This window comes from Hirundo rustica, chromosome 2 (assembly GCF_015227805.2).
Source record: "Hirundo rustica isolate bHirRus1 chromosome 2, bHirRus1.pri.v3, whole genome shotgun sequence".
NCBI classification, from domain to species: Eukaryota; Metazoa; Chordata; class Aves; order Passeriformes; family Hirundinidae; genus Hirundo; species Hirundo rustica.
This window is the reverse complement of record NC_053451.1, coordinates 92,228,126-92,247,608: the sequence shown is the minus strand read 5'-3', so window position 1 is coordinate 92,247,608 and position 19,483 is coordinate 92,228,126. Positions and strand designations below refer to the sequence as shown.

General features: G+C 40.8%; 1 protein-coding gene across 2 annotated transcripts in view; it reads right to left on the bottom strand.

The window, feature by feature from the left end:
• The window catches only part of RASA3 (RAS p21 protein activator 3), a 131,512-nt gene that overhangs the window by 22,889 nt on the left and 89,140 nt on the right, over positions 1-19,483 (bottom strand). For both annotated transcript variants that reach the window (XM_040054848.2, XM_040054847.2), the window contains exons 6-9: positions 11,248-11,328; positions 8,458-8,530; positions 4,162-4,241; positions 178-282 (exon numbers count right to left, since the gene is read on the bottom strand). In XM_040054848.2, coding sequence (XP_039910782.1) covers positions 178-282; positions 4,162-4,241; positions 8,458-8,530; positions 11,248-11,328 — 339 coding nt within the window. The remainder of the gene's footprint in view (positions 1-177; positions 283-4,161; positions 4,242-8,457; positions 8,531-11,247; positions 11,329-19,483) is intronic.

The window sequence follows — 19,483 nt, the reverse complement described above, 5'->3', positions numbered from 1 at the left end:
CTCTAATCACACCATCAAGACTTCTTGTTCTTACACTTGCTAAGATTACTTTGGCAGGCTTACAAAAAAGATACAAATTAAATCTATATAAACTTTATCACACAGCAGTAGTTACTCTTAAGTCTTCAGAGCAGACATATGTTTCCACTTATTTTCCAAAAGAAAAATGTCAAATACCATGCTTCGTAAGAACTAGACTGTCGGAGAAATTTCAAAGGGAGTCTCAGTTCTCCTAGAAACTCGTCACCAAACTTCAAGTTACTAGCATTCCAAAGATCAACCCTGTAATAAAAACAAATAATTTAAAATGCTACTAAGAAATTTAAAAAATAATTAAAGAATTAAAGAATCCATTTTTTTTTTCCAATTATGCTGGGGTTTTTCCCCTCAAGTCTGTGAATTAGAAAGACTTGAAACTGTACAGCAATGGTTTCCAAACAATAAAGAGATAACCTTACCTTAGATTTCTGAAGCCTTACAATTCATCGCCATAAAATATTATTGAAAAATAGCATTCAGATTAACTTTTTCTCATCTGTACAGTTTCCACTGTCCATATTGAGGAAGATTCAGACAACTGACTATCCCAGATAATGGAAAAATACAGGCAAAATGGACACCAGGGGAAAAAGCACAGTTATTTAAGGACTACATACTGTCAGTACCTGTCTAATTTGGGACTACTAACAGCTAAGTAGCAGCTTTACAGAATTAGTTCTACACAATTTTTTCCCAGTTTCTAGCTCCTATGAAGACTCCTTATGGCACCTAAAGTAGCTCTGTAGAGATATTCAGAGCCATAGGATAGTTCTACCACTCAGTAGAATCTGTGTATTGGCTGAAGTTCACATAAACTTTGGCACTTGGCCCCTCACATTTGGGAAGTTCTAGTACCTATCTGTAGATGAGCCTTTCTTCCTTTTCACAGGCTCTTCAACATCTGGATGGAAAACAACTGCACGGAGATTCAAAGCAGAAGTAGTGGTGTCCAACCCAGCATGCAGGTAAATGTTACCATGCCCACCTTGAGGTAAGGGTTTTAAACTCCAGGATATTTGTTTCTGTGTGTATTTTAAGGTTTTCTCTAACAGCTATTTCTATTAAAAAACAAGATCAGCTGACTTTTGCAGCTAAGTGACAGCTTGAAAGTGCCTTAAACTTTTTGGGGAAAACGGTACATGGAAAGAAATACAGGTTTTCAACGAATGACAATTTTTAGAAAAGCAACTTTAACTTGGATAAGGCGCAAAGTCATCCAGTTGTGGACATACTTACACAAACCTCCTGGTGTCAAGCAAGTCACAGCAGACTGGCCAAGGAACAGATTTTGATAGTCCTGTTAAAGGTTTATCCTATCTTATGCAGCACAGAATACATTACTTTTAAATCCTCTGAGCCTTGTATCTCTCAAAAGTGTGTCCTGCATCAGCTGTCATACAGTAGACACATCATCAGCTCACACTGCATGCCTGCTAGGTAAAGCTCTTTGGACTCTGATAATTTGGACAGTATTTCTGCCAGGCAAGAACTCTCCAGAAGGAAGAAAACTTCTTTGAAAATTCAACCTTCTCCTTTCTCCATATTTGATGGGTTATTATCTTTAACCAGTTCAGACAGCTAAAAGCAGCTTCAGGAGGAGAGGAATCTTTAAGCCTATTTACACAGTCAAACTTACAATTTACCAAGTATTTACATGCTACTGGTTTCCAATTTATCCAAACTCTTTCAAGATGCCAACTAGCAATAACAGCTAAAGGGTTTCTCCAAATTATAGAAAAAAATCAGTGCAAAGGATCTGTACAAGAGGAACTAACAGTTCAAAGTAGATCTCACACTACACAGTAAGCAAAGCAGGCATGCAAATTCTGAAGTTATTGGTTTGTGCTCTTGGAGTACAAAGAATAAATAGCATTTATTAAAAATGTTAATACACAGATCTCAGAGTCTAAAGATCACTCTTTCTCAAGATTTTTAAAAGGCAAAATTATGACAAGTGTTATTCTGAAAGTGGTCAGATTGTAGTCACAGAAAGAAACAAACAGGAGGGAGGGGGAGGAGAAACAATGAATTCACCAGAACATCTGGTCCCCAAGTGTTGATATGCCCTGCCTACAACTTCCTACACCCACTCAAAAAGAGAAAACTTTTCATAGCTTTAGAGATAAATCGTGAGAGACTAAGTCTCCTCTTCACCCTGTGGAACTGTATTTTTCTCAGGAGAGAGAAAAAAACAAACAAATCCCCAAACCCATAAATTGTATGATCTGTCCAGAGGGCTTCGGGGCAATCTAACTCTCACTAAACAGAGTGGAGGAAGTGAGCGGGGGTGGAAGGGGAACCCAAGATGGAAACAAAACCACACTGTCCCAGCGGGGACAAAAGCTCTAAGGAGAATTTGCCCAACCAAGACTAACACTTTATCAGCTTTTGCCTGTTATTGACATGTTTAATCTTTTCCAAACTATTTTGCAAGCCTCCTCTCAAACTATTCATCTGTACCACACTGTGATATATTGGTTTTCAGGAATGACAGATTTTTCTGAAGCTCAGCTCCACGTACGTTATCGCCGCAGACAAGTCATTTGTCCAGAAAATATACTTAGCAAGCAAAACAACTGTATAATTTCATTTAGTCCAGTAGTGTAAAATAATCCTTGAAATATTAAGCAACATGAAACTGCTGTACACCAATGTCTAACATCAAAACCATCAAAAAATCTATCAGAGAATCCTAGCTTTCATTTAAAATCAGTGCCTGGCTGAGCACCACGGTTACAAAGGCTAGACCGGGCCTTACAGGGCATGTTACTTCACATCTGCCTCCAGGATGCAAAGCCTTGCAGAAATATGGTCTAGGGCTAGGACTAGGTCACCTGCTGTGCTGCAACACTGACACCACCCAAGCAGCTCAGCACTGCACCTGGGCCCATGAGCCCGCTGTGGGTTACCCCTAAACCAGCTCCACCTCTGCAATGCCTGACGCAAATGCTCTCTGTGAAAGAGCACAGCTCTTGCCTCTCTCACATACAAACACAGTTTCCCTTTCCTGCCTCAGAGCCACGGCAAACACAAATCTATTAATGCTCTAGCAGTGCTGTGACACTGCATTGACAGGCTACATGAACCAGCAGCTGTCACATCAGAACAGCCCTCAATCCATTCATAAACACAGATGTGCTTTGCTTGCTGAGAGTAAGTATTGTTCCCCTTTCCTGGTCTCCCCTCCTTTCCTTATAGCCAGCTGGGATTCTGAAGGAACTATGGAACTTTCTCACTGCCTCTCTATTGAGAATATATGGGGAGGGAGGCAGTGCTACTATTCTTTCTCCAAATACTAACATAAAGGAGAGGGGAATTTTCACCACCTGATGCAGAAATAGCAGTATTCATTTACTGTGTATACAGATCACCAGATGGCCCAAGCCTCCAAGTTTCAATAGTGTGTGATGGTAAGACACATGTGACACTTTCAGGTTTTGCACCCCCTATTGTTTTCTCCCCTTTCTTTGTACTCACCTGTACCCAGAGACATTGTTGACTGTCCTCAGCAGGTTTTAAAATAGTACTAACAGAGTAGCACAGGGTGGGGACGGATTGTTCTGGTTTTGAAATCAGAATTGCTTTTTTCCTGTGCAACTGATTTCACTTTTATCATACCAAATCTTGCAATAAAGGGCAAAGTTGGAAGGCAAAAGAGAAGAGAAACTGTCCCTGCCCCAGAAAAACTCTGAGTCCAAGAGTATCCTTTCAGGGAAGAAGGACCTTATAAAAGTTGCTAAAATTAAGTGATAAAAGAAAATATACTCTGTAACTTAGAGCATCACAGAGCCTCTGGGCTATCCTGGGAAACTGAGGGAGGGAGGAAGGGAGAGCCCAGACATAAAAGGCTGTGTTAATGACAATTGCATATTACTATACAGACAGTGCACATGAGAAACAAAGGAAAATAATAAGGATCTCTCCTGCATCAGAACCAACACATATATTCAAGATAGAATCTAAAGGACAGTGGAGGTAAATAAATATACGGATACAGTGACAAAAACTCCTCCTGCTTTATGAACAGAAAAACTATACTTGCCACTTTGCAAACAGAGTCTACTATACAAAGTTACATAACTCTGGAAGACAATTTTGTGCTAATAATGTATTTCGTATTACCTAATCTCCATTTTGTCCACTTCATCTACATCTTCAATGTCAAAATGGGATTTCTTATTGTAGCTACTGGGTCTTGTAACCTGATCAAAAGGAGAAAACTTTTAGCAGCTTGATCTGATACAAAACATTCTGATATAACTTTTACAAAGCTTTGGAACAGCACAGTATTTTACTACCAGCAATGACTTCGGTCCTGATACTGAAAACATTCATGCAAGTGAATAAGCATGCAGACTAAACAGATTACTGACTATAAAGTGGTGGTTACACAATCACTTCCAAGGTAAGCAGATACTCCATACTTTTTTTACAGAGAAAGACCATCTTTAATAATTACTACAGCACTTTAAGTTTACATTGACAACAGAAAAATACCATTGAAAGGAGCATCACTTTCATAACCCATCTAGGGAAAGAAAAGGGCAATTAATATTTGTGCTTTAAATACAGCTGTACAACAGATGCCCTGAGGCACTCTGCAGAGCACGGGGAAGGAGCCACAACCACTCGTAATAAGATTTCGGAGTGTATCCAATTAAAATTGGGAAATTCTTCCTGTTCTGATATCCTGGAAGTCAACCTGCCCATACCAAGCAGACCAAGAGACCCTAGCATGTGTTATGTGTATCAGAATATAGAAGCAGCTGCACAGTTCACCAACTGTATTTGCAAGACTGATTAACAAAAAAGCACAGGCAAAGAAAAAGGGAAAAAGAACCACGGAGTATTAGCATAAGAAGTTTTTGTACAAACATTTCTTAAAATTTGATTTCTACCATGATTGTAAAAACACTTTGGTGGCTGTATTTTTACACAATGCGTCAGAAACTTATGAAAAAGGTACCCCACCCAGCTGAAACCACAGCAGGAACTGATCAAATGCAAGGGTACATGATGATGTGTGGGTTCAGCTCTTGGTTGCACAGAGAAGCTGAACTTTATTGTATGTTTGAATACGCTTGTGGCTTAATACTCCCCACCCACAAAAACTTGACTAACTTGGTTTTGTACTGTACATGAGATGCAAACGGCAATTAAGGGAGGCAGAGATGCAGTTGCTTAAAGTGGAGAGGAACCAGAAAATCTTTGGCAGAGGACACTCATAGCCTTTTGTATATGTGTATGTGTGAGGCAGACAACATTTTCCATGACAGACAAAAACTAAAAAGTACTACTAGCAGCACTGGAGAACAAATGCTCCAGACTAATGGACTCACATGCACCTGGTAAGCCCAAGAGCACAGTGGATTTAAATACAGCCTACAACCTCAGCAGATAAACACAAATTTCCTCACCCTAGCCTTGCAGACACTTCACTGTTCCTGCAAAGTATTCTACAGGTCTGCAAATGACAGTTTCTACTACCACTGTGAAGCTAATGGTGCAACTTTTTAATAATGAAGCAGACTTTTAAGTCTCTTGCTATCTGTAACATCAGAGTTGTTCCAAAAAGCTGTAGCATAGGTGTAACTTATGGCATGTCTCTTCTAAGTAAAGGCTCTCTGAGAAGTTTAGCTGGAATCTGCATGTATGGTATCTCTCTGTTCGCCCCTATGACTACTTAGTGTGCACATTAATACAGCTCAAGAGTGGTATTCCAAAAGGGATAGCTGTATGGAACTGGAGATGAGGAACCTCCCAGCCCACAGTGCTAAAGCAGCTGACCCATAACATTTTACAAAAAAAAGGGGCACACTTCTGCTGCATTGGTCCCTTTCATCTGGGAAGGCTGGCAAGCCATGTATCAGCTGCTCAGTTTTTTTCAGCACATGCAAATTTAAAAACAGATCCCCGGCACTTCTCTCTTGAATTCCTGTAAGAGGACCATTTTCCTGTAGCTGCACACCCAGCTCCACATCACGCTGCAGCTGAAGCAGTGGTGAAAATGGCTCCTAACTATCAGGTGCAAGTTTCACTCACCACACCCCTTAAATAAGCCCTTCTATTTCTCAAACTAACAATAAGCTATCTTTCATTTAGAAAATTATATCTGTGTGACTTTTTGTTGTAGAAAGGGAAGCACCCATTCACCATCTTTTACAGATCAGCTTCTTCCTTGGAGGCCTAGACAATCACTGTGCTAGCAGGGTGCAGAAAAGCAGATGAAGCTGTTCAGAAGCAGAAAGTGACACCACTGTCAACAGCATGAATGTCTCAGCTCCACAGGAATCGGAGCACTTCGTCTGCATGCACCAGCCACAGGTCTGCCCACGTCTCATTAGTGAATTTATTTCCCAGTCATAGCAGTTCTACCGAACCTTGCTCCTTGAAGACATTTAGCCTGATATGTACTAACTACTCTCAAAATGACATAAACCTATGATGGCTCTGTCTGCACTAAGAGAATGTTTATATTTCACAGCTCTGGCTGATTCAGTCATTTCCCAAGCTCTGCTCTTACCAACACAGAATTAATTTTGTTCTGAGTTAGCAGAACAACTGGGGCATGGGCTTGAGGTCAGGTTTTGCTTTTGCTGGTACTTGCACATAACCCAGCTCTCACATTAAGGCAAGCTAAGCAAGCCCCCAGCCCCCTCCCTCCCAACTCTAGCTGGAAGATGCTTTGTTTCTTCTCTCCTTCCTCTCCCAATACGGCATCACCTGCCAAGTTCAGTGTTTAAATACCAAACATTTGCTGTTCCTGCAGCACACAGAAGGCCGAGGAATCAGGTGAAGTTTTTGTGAATTCCCAGATTACATTCTCATTAAAAAGTTCTCACTGACAGGCTCCTCCAGAACTGCCTATGTCAAAATAAGGAAGCCCATTTTAGTTAATTGACATGCAGCATCCCTCTCGCATCATGGCAAAGACCACAGCTCTGGGCAGGTGAAGGACTGAAACCCTGGGTAAACACAGACACCTCAGCGCAGTCTCAGCACCCGGTCTCACGGGATCTCTGCCCCTCTAACTGTGCCCATGCAGCAACTCCACAGAGTCTCAGGGAGCCAGGAAGCAGGCGCAAAAGCTCACTGCATGCAGGGCAGCTGTATCCTAGGACATGCTGGGTTAGCAGAGCAAAGATCACTTCAGACAGCTATCCTGGCCTGCCCTCACAGCTTCCAGCCCTTCAGGCACTACAGAAAGTGCTCCTACCAATCAGGAACTTGCTAGATCTGTTCCTTGTATCCAAACACATTACATCAACAAGAGCATGTTTCTGCTGGTACGACAGATTTTAGATTGGTCAGTACAACTACTGGCTTCTAGGCAATGATGGTAGTTTGCAGGAGACAGAAGACAGTGATGTCAAGAACGACATGTGCACTTCAGATCTGCACAGTGCAACAGCACTTGTACAGCTCCTCTCTTTCCAGCTCCCCTTCCTGATGTGGCTTTGGCCCAGAACTGATTCGAGAAACCACATCCCTAGGTGCCATCCCTATGCCAGCAACAATTTCTCATGCAAATGTGACCTGAATGATGCAAGCCATATGAGCAGAAAGGGCTTTTCAATCCATGCCAGCTGCACTGTGCTACTCTAGCTTTTGTTCATCAACTTCATAATTACAGATGCTTTTCTGAGGTGTCTACTGAAATAGAGCAGTGAAGCACAGACCAGGACTATGATATCCAAGAGAAAAGGAGAATGATACACATATTTTAGAAGACAAAATGAAAGGTTTCAAGAGAGATCTAAATTATAAACACATGCACAGTATGTATGGATATACCACAATTAGAGCTACTCTTGCCAGAAAGAGCCAAAATAAGGACTTTCATAAAAGTTATACTTTATCTTAACTGGACTTGTTGAAAATGCTCTGTATTAAATAAAGCTATAGAGGTTTCACCCACTTGGAGAAAAGGCACTGGTATTGCAGCAGACTGGTAGACAGCCAGAACAACCAGTTTAAGTGTATTTTCCTCTGTAGTTTTCAGTATTCCTAAGGAGATAACCTTCCTCCCCATTGACGGGAAAGACAGGGTGGAGCAGCTATAAAAACACAGACTAAGAACAAAATATAATTTCTCTCTGTGTGTGGTTCGTTCGGGTTTTTTAAACTCATTCTTAAATGTGCTTCTTTCAAAACTCTGGTGGAGTGAGTTGTGATTAATGTAGAGCCCATTGCTCAGAAGTGCCCAACTTGAAGTTTTTCCTCCAGAGCACCTGAGGTGAAAGCAGGATACTGCTCCTTCAGCAGACAGCCAGTCTGAGCCCGGGTACTTCTTTCCCCTGCACCATGCTTTGAAACAGTCTTCAAACATGACAGCTGGCACAACATGGAGCAGCACGCTGTGCCAACTATCCACAGTATAGTATTTCAGCTTATCACCCGTTCCTTTGAAATACCAACCTCAAAATAAAACACTTCATCGAAATGTGGATTGTTGGTCTTCTTTTTGACTTTAGTCTTTTTGGCTTCTGATCTGAAATAAGAAAATAAAATAAACAAAAAAAAAGGGTAAGAAACAACATTAGTAAAAGTGTGATCCTAGAATAGAGCCACTGAGGAGGAAATAGCCATCCACTTGATTTATCTGATAAAACTGGAATGCCATGTGGCTCCAGCACAGCAAGGCACAGACACTTGCACACATTTAAGAGATTCAGTGCATTCCTATTTCTCTAAAGTGGCGGTAATCACATTTTGTTATCCTATTTTAAACACAACTCCTTGAACACTTATTCTACTTGCTTGACATAGTAGAATCTTTTATCTGTACAAACTGGCAAGAATGGGGTTCTGAGCAGCAACATTTGGAGGTTGGTCTCAGTCTTGACATGACTTAAAAATTCCTCATACTCTAAAAACACAGGAGACAAAAGCTAGCACAGCTATTTCTGTGATTCATATTCTATAATTCTGGTCCGAAAAATCAAACACTGCTTTTCAGTGACAATCAAAAAATCCAGAATGGTTTCTTCAGTAAGAATATTTTTACTGTTGTACCAGCATCCCCTTCTCTGCAGCACCAGCAGCACTTAGTTAATATGGTGGTGAATTCTTATGACTAGTGCTGAGCAGAAGTCTCTATTTCTACTGTTCTGTGGGTGTTAGACAAGGCAGACCTCCTCCCAACCACTCAGCAGGCCTGTCCAAGTTCAGCACTGCCCATTCATCCCCTACGGGCTGTGCCACCCGCCTGTGCCTGCCTTTGAGAACACAGACACTGACTGCTTGCTGCTGGGCTCAAGCCAGCCAATGCATTTCTCACAGGCCAGCCAACAGCTGTGTGATGGCTTCCAAATATTATGAACCTATGCTTGATTTGTTCTCACTACCTTCAAGAGAAAAGCTGTGTGCTGTCCTGTGTCACCAATCTTACCCTACAGCTCTGCAGGCATAGATAAAACAGATGCAGATGGAGAGGCACATTGGCCATGTGGAAAACTGACCTACTAATCATTTCATCCCAGAATCTACCGTTCATTTCTCATGCACCAAAGCTGCTTAGATGGCTTGTAACTGCTTATATTTACTGGATAACTCTGTATATTTCACAGAGGTCAAGTAAAGCTGGGTCTAATTCCCAGCACTGCTCCAGACTTCCTGTGTGAATGGAATGGGCCTGTCCACCAGTATACAATATTTTTCCATCTATAATACAGGCACAGAAAGAGCTTTGGTCAGGAAGTCTGATGACTCTAAGCACAAATCACACAATAAAACAGCAGCATGTTTGTTGGAATTTTTATGCTTGTCATTGCATAATTGCAGTTGAATAAAGCAGCTTTCCTACTCTAAAATGAGAGGCACTGGAAAATCTAGAGAGGAGAATGATGTACAGATTAAGAATATCCCACTATTCCTGGGAGAAGCTGAGAGATAAGAGAGACTAATCTCCTCCAGGACAGATTGCCAACCCCATCTCATCAGTCACACTTGCCAATCAGCCTCTTTACAGATAAACCCATCCGGGAGGGGTCTGGGAAGCAGGATGTAGAACGGGGGGCGATTAAGACAGCACAATTATTGAGCAATTACAAAGCAGTGAATGGGAATAAGCTGCATGCTGCTTGCTGGAGATAGGGGGCAAGCCTTCTCCCCCCCATCAAAACCCAGATAGGAATAGGATAAGGCTATGCTCCTTATTCTGAGGGGAGTACATTATCAGTAGTCATACATTATCTGGGTTGGGGGGCATAGGGAAGCAGACAAAGGTAAATTTGGACATTCAAGGGTTAGTCAATCAATTTCCTCACAGTTTCAATAATAGCCATCCAGCCAGTCATTTGAAACAAGTTACAGGCTTAAAACAAAGAGTACAAGTCAAATATTCAAATCCATTAACGGAGATAAGGCACAACACACCTAGACAAAGAAGCAGAATATAGGCTCAAAGACTCCTCTGCATGCAAGGTCAATATTTGTCAAGAATGCTTCTTATTTACAGTATTTTCAATAAATTATTGTAAAACATTATTAATAACCCATGCTGCTAAATCTGATTCTTTGAGGTCACAGCAGAGCTGTTTTGTTTCCAAAATGACAGACATAAAAGATGACTAGATAAGCAGAAAAAACCAGTGACATCCAACAGCACAGGGAATTTTTATAACAGATGGGAAAATTGAATCCCAAATTTAAACTGAAGTGTATTATGCGGAATCTCATCACTAAAACCTCATTCCAAATTTTATCCATGCTATTATGTCTGCATATATCAAATTACAGGACTGAGCCATCGAGGGTTTTTGACATACACATTAATTTGTCACACCTTGAAAGTGAAGACACTAAATATTCACATGCAAACGTGCATACTCGGCAAGATGTTGATGTATTCACATTTCTCTTCCACCCTGCCCAAAATCAGGCAATGAATTTGCTCAAAAACTGGCCTCCAACTGTGAGGTGAGAAGATGCATAAATTAAGACTAACCACAAATTATATACTCTGGGATATTCAAATTATTTATAGAGATTATTCAGATCTTTACATAAATCAAAACTGAAACAAGTCTCAAATTACTTACTCTAGCATAATTCAGTAGCTCATATACACACCCACCCCTACACTTAACACATTCTAGCAGTGTCTAAATACTCCCAGCTGTCCACTGAAGAAAGCGAATTTCTAATAGACAAAGGAAATAGAAACCATCCTGCTAAAATGGAAGCTCTTGAATCTGCAATACTTGCCTGGAGGGTCCTGCTAAGGTAACAGTGGCGTAGGGATCACATTGTCCATTCACAATGGGCAGCCCTTGGCACTCCAAAACTCTAGAAAAGAAGAAGAAGAAGACAAATAAATTAATTAAATGCAGAGCGACGGGAGTAAAAAGAAAAGTGAAGCATTTTTGTAGGTGTTTTTTTTTTTTTTTTTTCATAATACTTCACACTAGGGAATTGAAATGTCATTAAGCAGAAACATTTAATTTATACCTGAACTTGAGAACACATTTTATTCTTAAATACTAACTTTAGTAAGGGTCAAAAATACTGTTAAATTTCTGAGAAACCTTAACTCAAAGGATCCTTATTATGCAAGCACAGCAATTTAAGGTTCATGAAGTAGGAGTCTGCTGTCAAGATGGGAGCTGTCAGCACTTTAAAATTCTGTGACAACTTATTCACTAAAATACATAACCAGAATTTATTCCACAACAGAAATATAAAAAAACCCACACAGACAAATCCCAGAAGCAGTTAAGTAATTTCTCAGAATAACATTCATGAAGACCTCAGGGCTTCTGCAAAATTTGGCACAGACTTATTTGGTAAAGTTGTGTTAATTACAGACCAGGAAACAATATGACACAGCCATCCTTCTCCATGCTCAGCAGCTCCGCACTCAAGTAGTAACAGAGACATTGGAGGGACAAAACGGAACAAATTGGGGTTTGCTGCACACAATGGTGGGAAAGCCACACTTTTGCACTCTCATTTCAACATCTCTTTAGGGAAGAAAACAAAAGAATAATAATAAGAAGAAAAAACCCAACACAACTACCCCCAAAAAGTGAAAAAATGCAGCATGTTTCAGAAGTTAAAACCTACTGAGGAATGCAGCACCAGCTGGAAACAAAGACAGACAAGCCAGTTTCCAGGACTCTCCCTCCCACAGAAAGTTCCGCTTCCAACAGGGAACATGCTAGGCTAATGTATTTGCACAATTTGAACTGGAAAACTTCAGCGAAGACAAACCATGAAGCTCTTTGGGCAAGTGAATAGTACTTTCATTGCAATGCGAAAGAGCATGCAAAATTCTGGGTATTATAACATCACATGCAAAGAAATAGCCACTTTCCTGTTTTCAGTGACAGTAACTTCAATGCAAAAGAATATGAGGATGAGCAAGAGAGAAAAATTCAGTAACAGAGAGTGCTCCACAATTTCATCCACAAGGCAAGTTATTTGGTAACATGTAGTGTAGACCTTAAATACAGTTTAACTATAGGCCTATTATTACTTACTCTCCATAAAAGGAAAAAAAACGTAATATTCTGCCTCAATACAGGAATCATTTTTTTACCAGAGAAGGTACAGTCTAGATGGGTTCACACAGCACTACAAGTAGAAGACGGAAGATCACACTAAGGGGCACTCGCTGAAAAGATACATTACTTTTATAGCTAAATTGTCCTACCCATGGCCCCTCAGAATGAGAGCTAGGTAGCTGTCTTTCAACACAGACAGCCCCCAGTAATGCACCGGCTCACACGCTTCTCGATGGCACAGCCCTAACCTAGGCAGCTCCTCATTGCTAACTCACTAACACTAGTACTAAACTGTGTCCTGTTTTCTGGATATGCAAGTGGAATCACAGATCAAAACCACAGAGAAAGTTAGGAAAATGCCTGGATTGCACAGGCCATGTGCTGATTTTATTTCTGGACTTCTATTATTTCACTACAAGTTTACCAGCCACAGAGACAGAATTTAGAAGCCTCCGAGCCACCTAGTTTAAGCAAATATCTGATATTGCAGAATGCTACGACACAAACATTGAAATTCAGGCCAAACATTTTATCCCAGCACCAGCTGGAAATACATGGTGTAAGCTTCAGGAACCCTCAACATCAAGCAGCACACAAAACACGATTTGGTTGCCTCAGTGCAATGCATATAGTGTCATTTGAGATGATTTAGTTTCTTCCAGCATCCCTTGACGCTGCTCCAGAGAGGCAGGAGGTACCCACGAAACACATAAATTTGCCATCTCTCAGAGGCCTCATAAATAGACCAGAAGCCTGTTTACAAGCAATCAAATCCAAATTCACCTAGCTTACCTTACAGAGAAAGTATAGAATAAGCTTTATTTTGCACATGTAAAAATACAAATACTCAAAATTGTAAGGGAAACACCACTTTTTAAACTTAAAAAGGGCAGATGTGAACAGAAAGAGCATTACAGCCTTCTGACAGAGTATCTGTCAGGGCAGGAGGAAAAAACATTAAGTACCAGCAGAAAGTTTTTATGAAGAGACAGGTGCAGCTTGATTTTCTTACAAGTAAAGGACAGACCCCTTTCCTTCCAGTGATCTTCACACTAGTAGGACCACATTCACAGCAGAAGCACTTTGCTAGTGACCTACAGCAGGACCACTGGCAATTCTTTTAAGATGGCAGATGTAGCTTGCACACATTCCTATTTAACAGAACAGCTGTACGCCAAGTGTCAGTGTCAAACCAAACTCCTGTGTTCCAGGGCTTCCCTAAAGTACTCTGGAAGTTCCTTAAAATGAAATAGTAACTTGATGACTTTATAGCACTCAGCCAATTTTCTGCTGCCGATGAATGGATTCCAAGTGAGCTCTTATCCATACGGGAAGAACTACGTGAAATTTAAACAGTCAGAGCATGTGGCCAGAGAGAGTATGACTCCTGTTTTAGAAAAAGCAGTTCTTTCAAGAGGATGTGGAAAATAGAAGGTGATCCTAGAGAGCATAATCTACACTTGAGGACATATAGAGTTTGCAAATCACTATACAAACAAAAGAGAAAACTAAAATCACAGATTAATTTGAATGATGAAAAGTGTGAACTCATCCAAACAAAAAACAGGTATACCCTAACATGGACAATGGACATGGTACACATGGACAATGACAAGATCTATTCTAATATTGCCACATAGAAGAATTTAAGGTTTTCCTTGTGGGTAGCCCTCTGTTATGGCATCCATCATCAGCAATGGTTAAAAAGGCAAGCAGTATCACCAGCTGCTTGGAGAGAACACAGCAATGTACATCATCAGCACCTACAATCGGAGCTGTGCGTGCTCTCCAGAACACATGGGGAAGAACAACAGATGGCTTCTAACCATTCATAGCTCTCCCAGGTCAGTACTCTCCAGCTCAGAAAACAGAAGTTACCCATCCACAAACAGCTTACAAAATCATGAATGGTGTGAAGAACATTTCCTCACAAAATAAGAATTATGGCCACATAATGAAATTACCAAACAGAAGGTTTAAAAATAAACAAAATGAAGTACTTTTTCTACACAATGAAATTACAAAACTTATTGCCATGGGGTGTTGTGGAGGCTGAAAGAATACGTGGATTAAAACCAGCACTACAAAAACTCATGGAATATAGGTTTGTAGGCAGCTATTAGAGCTTAATGGTCCAGAAGCCTCCTTCAGCTCAGGAAATCCCAAACTGGTGATCAGGAAGGGAGCAACACTGGAGCAATCATACCACTTGAAGTATCACTCACCAGAGAGCATCAGTGCTAGGCTAGACTAGAGGGGCATTTTACACGGTAGGGTACTTGTTCTGTTCTCTAGGGGAAAAGCAAAAACAAAAGGAAAAAAAGAAAATAATAAAACAAAATACACAGATGGTTCTTGTATAGTCATGATGACTTAAGAGTTAGATGCTTCTTTGTGTGCAGCTGGAATAAGAAGCAAAAACAACCTTGAAAGAAAGAAAATGTGGGAAAACAGGAAACAGACACCAACAGACTGTATCACAAGCCTTTCAGGTAATTTAAAAGCCGTTATTGTTTAAGAATGTTGAAGAAATCAGGCAAAAGACTGAGGACTCAGGATTTTGAGGAAGGAAGGCTGTGTTTGGAGAGACGCTCATTCTGGTTCTTGTCTCTTACAAACTATTATGAGGAGAAACAATAAAATTCAACAATGCACAGGTCTGGTTGACTCATGTTAGAACGCTTCTCAGCTACAGGAACTGTAATGTAGGGCTGCTTTTGTTACAGTCATTTTCTTCAGTCACGGGAAAGTTGCTAAGTCAATTAATGCTCCTCTCTCCCAGCCTGGTACCAAAGCACTGGCTTTACTTGGCAAGCAGGAAAATAGCTAGAACAAAATGTCAGCTACTCAGAGACAATAAAATGGAATCTCAATTATGCCACATGGCCATCATGTTATTTAGACTGACAGTTCATATCTGGATTAGATAAAAAATAAAAAAATGTGTAATAAAGGTACAATCTTGGGAAAGGGGGGCACAGTGGGAAGCAGTGAGCAAATCCAGTAAAACTAAAATGCCCTTGCTCTAGTCATCTGCAGAATAACTTAACTTACATATACTAGAATAATGAAAAAAAGCGTAGACAATCAAGATTATTCAAGAATTACAAGTCTACTTATCAGATCCCAGAGGGGAAAAAAAAAACCAAAAAAACCCACCAAAACAAAACAAAAAACCAAGTCTGGTGGCTGCCAGACTCTTGTCTACCCAACTGGTAATTTCTTAGCATTAGCTGTCTGCAGCCCAGCTGGAACAGAGTGAGCCATCCCTCATTGCCTAGCTGGGCAGAACTAAGGTTAGTGCTGGGTCATATGAGAAACCTCTCAATGCAGCTGCCTCACTGTATTTTGCTTGTGGTTTATAGAATTAATAGGTTCCAAGAAACAAGGCAGTTCAGTTTTCAGAGTGGTTCATAACCAAAGCTTCAGAAGAGTAAATAAGCTATGGAAAATTCCCAGTGGGTAAGAGAAAACCTCAAAAACCTAAACATACCATAAGCATGCCCTTGTGTCTACAGAAGCTGAGAGGGTGGCAGGAGCAGAAGGTCTTGAAAAAAAAAGATTTTTCAACAAAGACCAAGTAGCTGATAGTACAGGCATTTCCTCTGCCTCTGGGTTGCCAGCTAAGTGCTGTAGGCTGTAATTTCTGACACAGCCCCTATGCAAACATACTCAAAACCAGGCTTAACACAGGTGAGTAACTCAGAATGATGCAAGCCCACAGGCATTCCATGCTCTTGCCCTGGAACTGCAAAAATTGTTTAGAAATTACAGGCTTTGTGATTAGTTCAAGATGCACATGTGTCATCAGCCCCCTTGTGTGCCAGAATTGACAATTAAGGCAAAAACAGACAAAAAAGAAACCAGAAGGGACATAGCTGTTCTTAAAACTCGTATGTGTATTTACAGTTTTTCCAGAATAAATCACCTCCAGTCTACTGAGCCAGGCTCAGCTGTTTCCCTGCTTTCAGCCTAGGGTAGGGACCAGCACACCATTCCCACTTTCCTTCTCTAATCAGACTGTTTTCTCACTGTGATTCCTCAAGAGAAAATAAATACATCATTTTTTCAATACGACTGCTTTCTATTTCTGTACCATGTATTTTAATTGCTTAGTTTCTGAGATCAGTATAGATACTTTGCAAGTTTGCTCATCTATCTTACCATTCCTTCATTTCCAGCCTCCGTTTGCTCCACCTCTCTTTCATTTCTTTATCTTGAGACTTCATTCCATGTCATATGCACATTTTTTTTGGCCATACTCAGGTTCTGCTCAGCATCATTTGGAATTCAAGAGACTTCCTCCTTGCTTGCTCTAGTGATCTAACGATTACTTGAACACTCAGTACTTTGTGAGGTAAGCCTGACCAGACAAGTACCAACTTAAAAGCAAACTTGTGATAGATTTGTCAGAACTGTCATCAAAACAATGCATCTTTGGCTTATGCTAGGTACTTCTTTAGTAAAGTCCATTTCCCAGAGCTGGGTATGTGACTTAGCTTCTTAAGTCTCTCGAGATATCGCTCTCTCTTTTTTTTTTTTTTCCCTTTCCAATTTTTCTTTTCTTCTGACTAGAGTCATCTTGTACCATATGTACTATCCTGAGTACTTTGTCTTCTAGGGGTAACAGAACACCTCTAAATAGTCTCTCCTTGTGACTGGGCTTCTCATGGTGCATCAAGTAAGGCTGTAAGTCTTTAATTTCATAATGGAGTCCAATGTTTTTGCCAAGTCTGACAGCAAAGAGGTGGTGTCCCTTCCTTGCAACGATCAGTTCATTCTGAATGTTCTGTTCTTTTGGTGCAGTTTTGCACCATGAGCTGAGCTGCTTTCTCATTCCCAGTGGTTTAGGAGGAACTTTGCTGTAATGCTGCATGACAGACTTTCACGCACACCTTGGTCAGCCTCACATCTGGGTGGGCACATGGTAGCTGCTCTCAGACCAGTGAACTGACTTACACCTTCCACTGCAAGCAGGAATTATTACCAGGCCTCCTTACTCCCTTTATCACCTTAATAAACCAGTTATATTCTCATGTTTCAGAGGGGGTTTGTCTGAATGTAATCCAGACAAAGTGCATTCACTGCTAATGAGCAGAAAGGTGCCATGTCTAGCTCAGAAATTCCCTGAATCATAAATTTTCAGAGGCCAGGAGAGTGTGTCACTCTATGGCTGCTCTCATAATTCTTCATCTCCTAGACAGACTCAGAGTCAGCATCCTGGGCTGAGCCTGACCAAATGCTACATCTGTTTGTGCACCTTTAGACAAGCCTTGCACCTTCCCTTCACTTCCACAAAGTAATCTAGTGGATATTCACTGAGGATTTAACATAAACACACAACCCTTTTTTGTGAAGAGGCTGACCAAGTGGCCAGTTTCTTCTGGAATAAGAAAAAAAATTTTTACAGTTTACTCAATACTGGTTTTAAATTCCATTCTGCCTTCATCATCAAAACCACCACAATTATTATGCCCCAACCTTCTCAAAATTTCTTAACCAATCCATGCTCTGACTTCGACTTGCCCCCGTCCCCAGGGAAGGAGGCTAAGAATATGGAATCCACACACTGAATCAAGTCCTTGTCCTCTGGATGATCATCTGAAGCCAAAGGATCATGCCCACTCCCAGAAAGTGAACTTCAGTAAAAGATTATTTCAAAGGTCCCCGTTCCTTTACTTTTGGAAGTCATCCATTTGTACCAAAACAAGATTTCCTACTATTCTTCTCACCTGAATGTTGTTTTGTACTGGGAACAGACCAGTTTCCTCTGATAGCATTCTCACATCCTGGGAACTGCCTGCAATGATGCGCCCTGGTTCACCTTCATGTCCCACACAGACACAAAACGTTACAGCACTGTGCAGTGTCTGGTGACCGCTGATCATGTCACCATGGTTGAATGAAGCAGGGAAAGGAAAGGATGGAATGAAGTCCAGGTGGATACAGCCATACTGAACAAAATACATCAATACTGGTTTTATCATCATGATTTTTCAAGATTTTCCCATTACATTATTTCATCTCTCCAGAAAACCTGAAACCAGAGTCTTTATCCAACCTTCATCCACACCACTGCTCTCCAGTCTAGCCTCCCACCGCCCCTCCAGGAAAACCTTTCTCCTTGAGGAACTCCAGCAGTACCCTATCCTATCTGGATAACACCCTCCTCCTTTTGAGTTTATTTCAGTGAACAAACAAGTTCTGGCTCATAAAGCAAAAATAAACACTTGCCATCTCCTTAACAGTTTACTGGAGCTACTTTTCCCCCTTTCATGTGGCAACTCATTCTGCCACAAAGGTCTGTGGCACTAAACAAAATCCTCTCCATTCAAGCAAATGGCACTTCACCTGGACCAGCAATTTACTCCATTTTACACCTTAGAATAAAGACTTCTACAGCATTTGAGGAATTGACTCTGAAACATTTCTATACAGAATATTTGTATACTTTCAAAACAACTCCAATTTTGATCGACCTTAAGGACATCAAAGGAATAGGCTGTGCAGGCAACTATTTTGGTTTTTCCCCCTTTAGAATACTCCCCAAAGCCCCTATGGCAAAAGCACAATAGAAACCTTGAACTGAGATTACAGCTGCAATCCCATGTAAGCACTAGCTTTTCTTCCCAATTTCCAGTTCAGCTGAAAATCGTCGTCGTCCAACAAATTTAAACATGTTCCTAAAACCCATGTTACCCTGATCAGATTCCTTTCCAAGCTGACCTACAACAGCTTTTGCAGCCTCATGCAGCATGCAGATTAGCTTTTGGTCTTTAGTGGAAAGCTCTGTATGATCAAAATTTCTGTCAGACACACAAAACTCTTGTTAACACAAGGCTCGCAATGGTATTTCCTTCTGGGAGAGCAAAGGAAGAGGAATTGACTGCTAGTGTCTTAGTTCAAGCAAAAATTTCTTTCCCAGGTATTTCACTGAA